This window comes from Etheostoma spectabile, chromosome 16, assembly GCF_008692095.1.
Source record: "Etheostoma spectabile isolate EspeVRDwgs_2016 chromosome 16, UIUC_Espe_1.0, whole genome shotgun sequence".
NCBI lineage: Eukaryota > Metazoa > Chordata > Actinopteri > Perciformes > Percidae > Etheostoma > Etheostoma spectabile.
The window spans coordinates 941,554-945,469 of NC_045748.1; the positions used below are offsets into that span (position 1 = coordinate 941,554).

A 3,916-nucleotide genomic window follows, 5' to 3' on the forward strand; every position below is an offset into this window, starting at 1 on the left:
CTTCTCATTAGGGAGGAACCCCAAACGCTGCCAAACTGCAGAAGTTGAGTTATTCTTCGAGACCAGGTCACTCGGTGCGCGACTTGCATCCCCCCCCCCTCTCTCTCTCTCTTTCTCCTTAACACTGTCATGTGATGACAACCATAAGCATTTTTAGGCATTAAATAAATGATATTAAATATTTAATCCCTGTCTCCTATATAAGTGCATTGCATTTTTTTAAATGACTGTACTGAAAGTGATACCGTTGCTGTGTTTCAGACCCTGCGGTATACCGTATTACCGCCCAACCCTACATCAATATGGTCCCGGCTTTGACTGTTTTGAGTAAAATGGATATTTCTACATTTTTGAGGTCATTGTTTCTACATCAATACTGATGGTATTTAGCACAATTGTCTTGTGTGTGATTACATCCCTTTAGTGCTGAAATAATTTGTCACTGTTAGCAGAAACCTTGTATCTCCATATATCACAGAACCGTCACACCTTTGACACAAATTAAGTGTATCATTAGTTCAGGCAGACCACCTGGTCGCTTTTGCATTACGAGATTGATTCAGCTACTTGATTCATGCTTCACCATACGTGGCTCATCCACCAGCTGTGTGGCTTTCAGCGAAGTAATAATACTAATCATATCTACCTTCATTCTTTCATGCCAATGGCATTTGCAGCTGCATCTCGTCCACCTCAGAGTCCCATCATCTATTCTCAGCCCACAGCGAGTTTTAGAGACAGAGTAGACATGGCATGTTTGCTGTCATCTTGAAGAGTCTGTTCCTTTCATGTAACATAAAATCCAAAACTTGAAAGCCTAGATATATTTGCTATTAGTGGAATAAGCATTAATAACAGTTTTTCATCAGCTTGTCTGTTGGCATAGTAGATGATCTCACTTTGCAGCTTGATGCAGCTTTGGGAAACCACTGCAAAGTAGGATATGTTCAGACTAACCATTTGACAGGGCAGTGATTCCTTTTAAAAAATGTTATCTTTTCTTCTTCACATTAGTTAAAAAGAAAATAGTCATATAAGCTTTAATCGGTTGGCCTTATTTTTACGACAAATGCAAGATCAAAAATGTCATTCAGTTGATCATGTATACCATTGCAATTGATGTGATTTAACCAAGCATCGCCCCAACTTGAATGTGATGCTCAGAGCTATGTTGTTTTTTTGCTCTGATTGGTTGTCCATTCAACTGCGTCCTGAGGCATTGAGAGGAAAAAGAAGCACAATTTGCAAATTAGTCTGGCAAGTAATACTACTTGAAATGTAAACTAAGCTTGCGGGCGTGCTCCATTAACACTAGCATCAGCGGGAATGGTTGGCATATTTAGCCCTCAAAATCGAATTGACCCATGATTAAGCAGAATTCATTGACCTCATTCTGTATGTTTCTGTTGAGAAAACAACATTAACAGCAAATTGTGAGATTAAAATCTGAAATATGACTGGGCAAAGTTCTGTTTATCATCTGTGTTCTTTGTGGACTTAGATAAACAAAGGGGTATCTCATTTAATTGCCATTGTGACTCTGAGCCCCTTGTTTACTTGAGTAGTAGACGTTTTGACCTCACATTCCACACGGCTGTGGAACGAAAGGTTAAAAGTGCAAAGCAAACCCTTATTCAAATCATTTCCTCTAAGGGTTTTTCGTCCATATATCTTTGAGGATTCCTGGAAGGCTGATGTGGTTGAAATGTTTAGTGCAACACCAGATAGATTTTACTCATTGTAGATTTTTTTTACCAGATGTGTTCCCCTAGTGCCATTCCTCGGGGCAGCAGAGTGCAACTATGTTGCTCTTTGTAGACAAGGGATTTCTCTGGCACTGCTGCCAATTGAGTGTTAAGAGCAAACGGGTCTCTTAAGAGCGAACAGACATCAGTTCATTAATGAAAGTGCTTGAGAGATCCGTTTAAGCAGTCCAAATATTGTGTGTGCCCTTTGGAAACTCCAAAATGTTCATGTTTAAGTGCTGCTATTGTATTTTTCAGGCGCCCTGCTGCCCATGATCACTCTAACATATCAAAAAGATATTTCCACTCGCATGTTACTAAAATGCACCTTCTCTGTTAGCCTCTTTAGGCTTAGCACTTCCTCTCACATAATGTTAGAAAGTTAGAAATGATCTCAGTCAGTTCCCAGGTTAAAGTCTGATCAGTATATAACAATACCAGCCTTAGAGTGGTGACTCACTTTCTCCAGATATAATGAAGAGCTATATTTATAATCCTCCGGAGGAGTTGTTAAAGCGCAGAGTTCCTCAACAGAACCCACCTGTGTACAGGACATGACGAAACGCACTTTACCTGCTCCCATGAAGTAAAAAGTAAGACTCTCCTAAAACTTGCTTTTAATGATGTGAAAAACGCCAGTGGGTGTTCCACTGTACAATGTTCAGCAATATGGGGCACCAAAGGAAAAAAGTTTTTAAATAGGATGGAATTAGTAGCAGCCCTGTGCAGCTTTTAAAAGCAATGGCCCCGTCAGTGGTTTTCCGCTTTTTAGGAATGCCATCAGTGGTCTGTTCACAGCATGTTAAGTTCCTAAGAAGAATGATTTGGTTTGGTTGCTGCAGGTGGTTGATGTCTGAGTTCCCCAATTTTAAAACGGTGCAGATCAAACACAGCGAGCCAGAAGTATGTGGATACCAGCCATTACACCTTTTACTCATTGTTGAACATGCCATTTTAATGGACACTGATCTATAACTGGAAAAGGCTTTCCACCAGATTTTGGAACATGGCTACAGGGATTTGCTTCCATTCAGACATTAGGGCATTAGTGAGGTCCAGCACTGATGTTGGGTGATTAGATCCAGTTCATCACAAAGATGCAAGATGAGGTTAAGTCAGGACTATGTGCAAGAAAACCTTTTTCTTCATGAATCTGGCTTTTTGTACAGAGGCATTGTCATGTTGAAACAGGAAAGCGTCTGTAGCTACAATATCATTGCAGGCTGTAGCAGAGAAATTCCCCTTCATTTGGGCCAATCCTAGAGCTGGCCAAATGCATCAAAAAGTTACAGAAACCCTTCATTTTGACTCTAGTGATGCTGCTATAACATTAATTAGATAGATGAAAGATTAAGTTCTGTTTCTTAACTCCTTCTCTGTTTGTAATGAAAACTCTTTTGAATCACTTTGATGTCTCACTACATATTTGCATGCACTGGGTTCTTCTTATACAAGCACATTATACACTGCTCTAATATCGTAGGACGAAATGATCTGTGCTTGTTTGAGATGATATTTAATGTCTGCATTATGTTGATATGCATAAAGCTTTTTGAGGGTGCCTGGGTAGATCTCCTGGTAGAGCGTGCACCATATGCAGAGGCTCAATCCTCGCCGCAGCGGCTGCAGGTTTGGTTCCGAGCTGAGAGTCTGAGTTTGTTGCATGTTGTCCCCCCCTCTCACCCCTTTCATGCCCAAGCTGCCCTATCAAATAAATGCCAAAAATAAATCACCAAAAAAAGAAAAAGAAAAGCTTTTTTTATAACTTAAGCTGTGTTTTCTCCCTACAGATGAGGTGAACATTCTACAGGAGCTTTCTCTTCACATGTCAAACAATAGTAATGCCTCAGTGACTGTGGACGACAACAGGTGTCCAGTCCTACAAGTGGGACAGTACTCCACCTTGGCTCTCTCTTTTCAACATCTCCTTACTGACAGGTATGCTTTCATCTACATCTTCGTATGTTACAGTAACTATTAATAATGCCATTCTAAGGTATGTTAGGTTTTGGTAACTCATCATTTTTTCAATAGTATCCCCCAGTTAGTCAGTTAAACATTTTCACTGTGGGATATCTTATTAGTGGTATCCTTTTGTTTTGAGTAGTCTCGCATTGCCAGACTTTCCTCTACAGTGCTTCAGAGGAGGGTCTGGCTAGTCCACACAGCAT

General features: G+C 40.3%; 1 protein-coding gene and 1 long non-coding RNA gene across 3 annotated transcripts in view; both read left to right on the plus strand.

Annotated features, from left to right (window-relative positions):
• Positions 1 to 2,795, plus strand: part of LOC116704764 (uncharacterized) — an 11,406-nt gene extending 8,611 nt beyond the window's left edge. The window contains exon 3 of the long non-coding RNA XR_004335768.1: positions 2,730 to 2,795. This is a non-coding gene — a long non-coding RNA (uncharacterized LOC116704764). The remainder of the gene's footprint in view (positions 1 to 2,729) is intronic.
• si:ch211-196i2.1 (collagen alpha-1(I) chain) overlaps positions 1 to 3,916 on the plus strand; it is a 168,410-nt gene that overhangs the window by 68,502 nt on the left and 95,992 nt on the right. For both annotated transcript variants that reach the window (XM_032540370.1, XM_032540369.1), the window contains exon 2: positions 3,536 to 3,683. In XM_032540370.1, the coding sequence (XP_032396261.1) occupies positions 3,536 to 3,683 (148 nt within the window). The remainder of the gene's footprint in view (positions 1 to 3,535; positions 3,684 to 3,916) is intronic.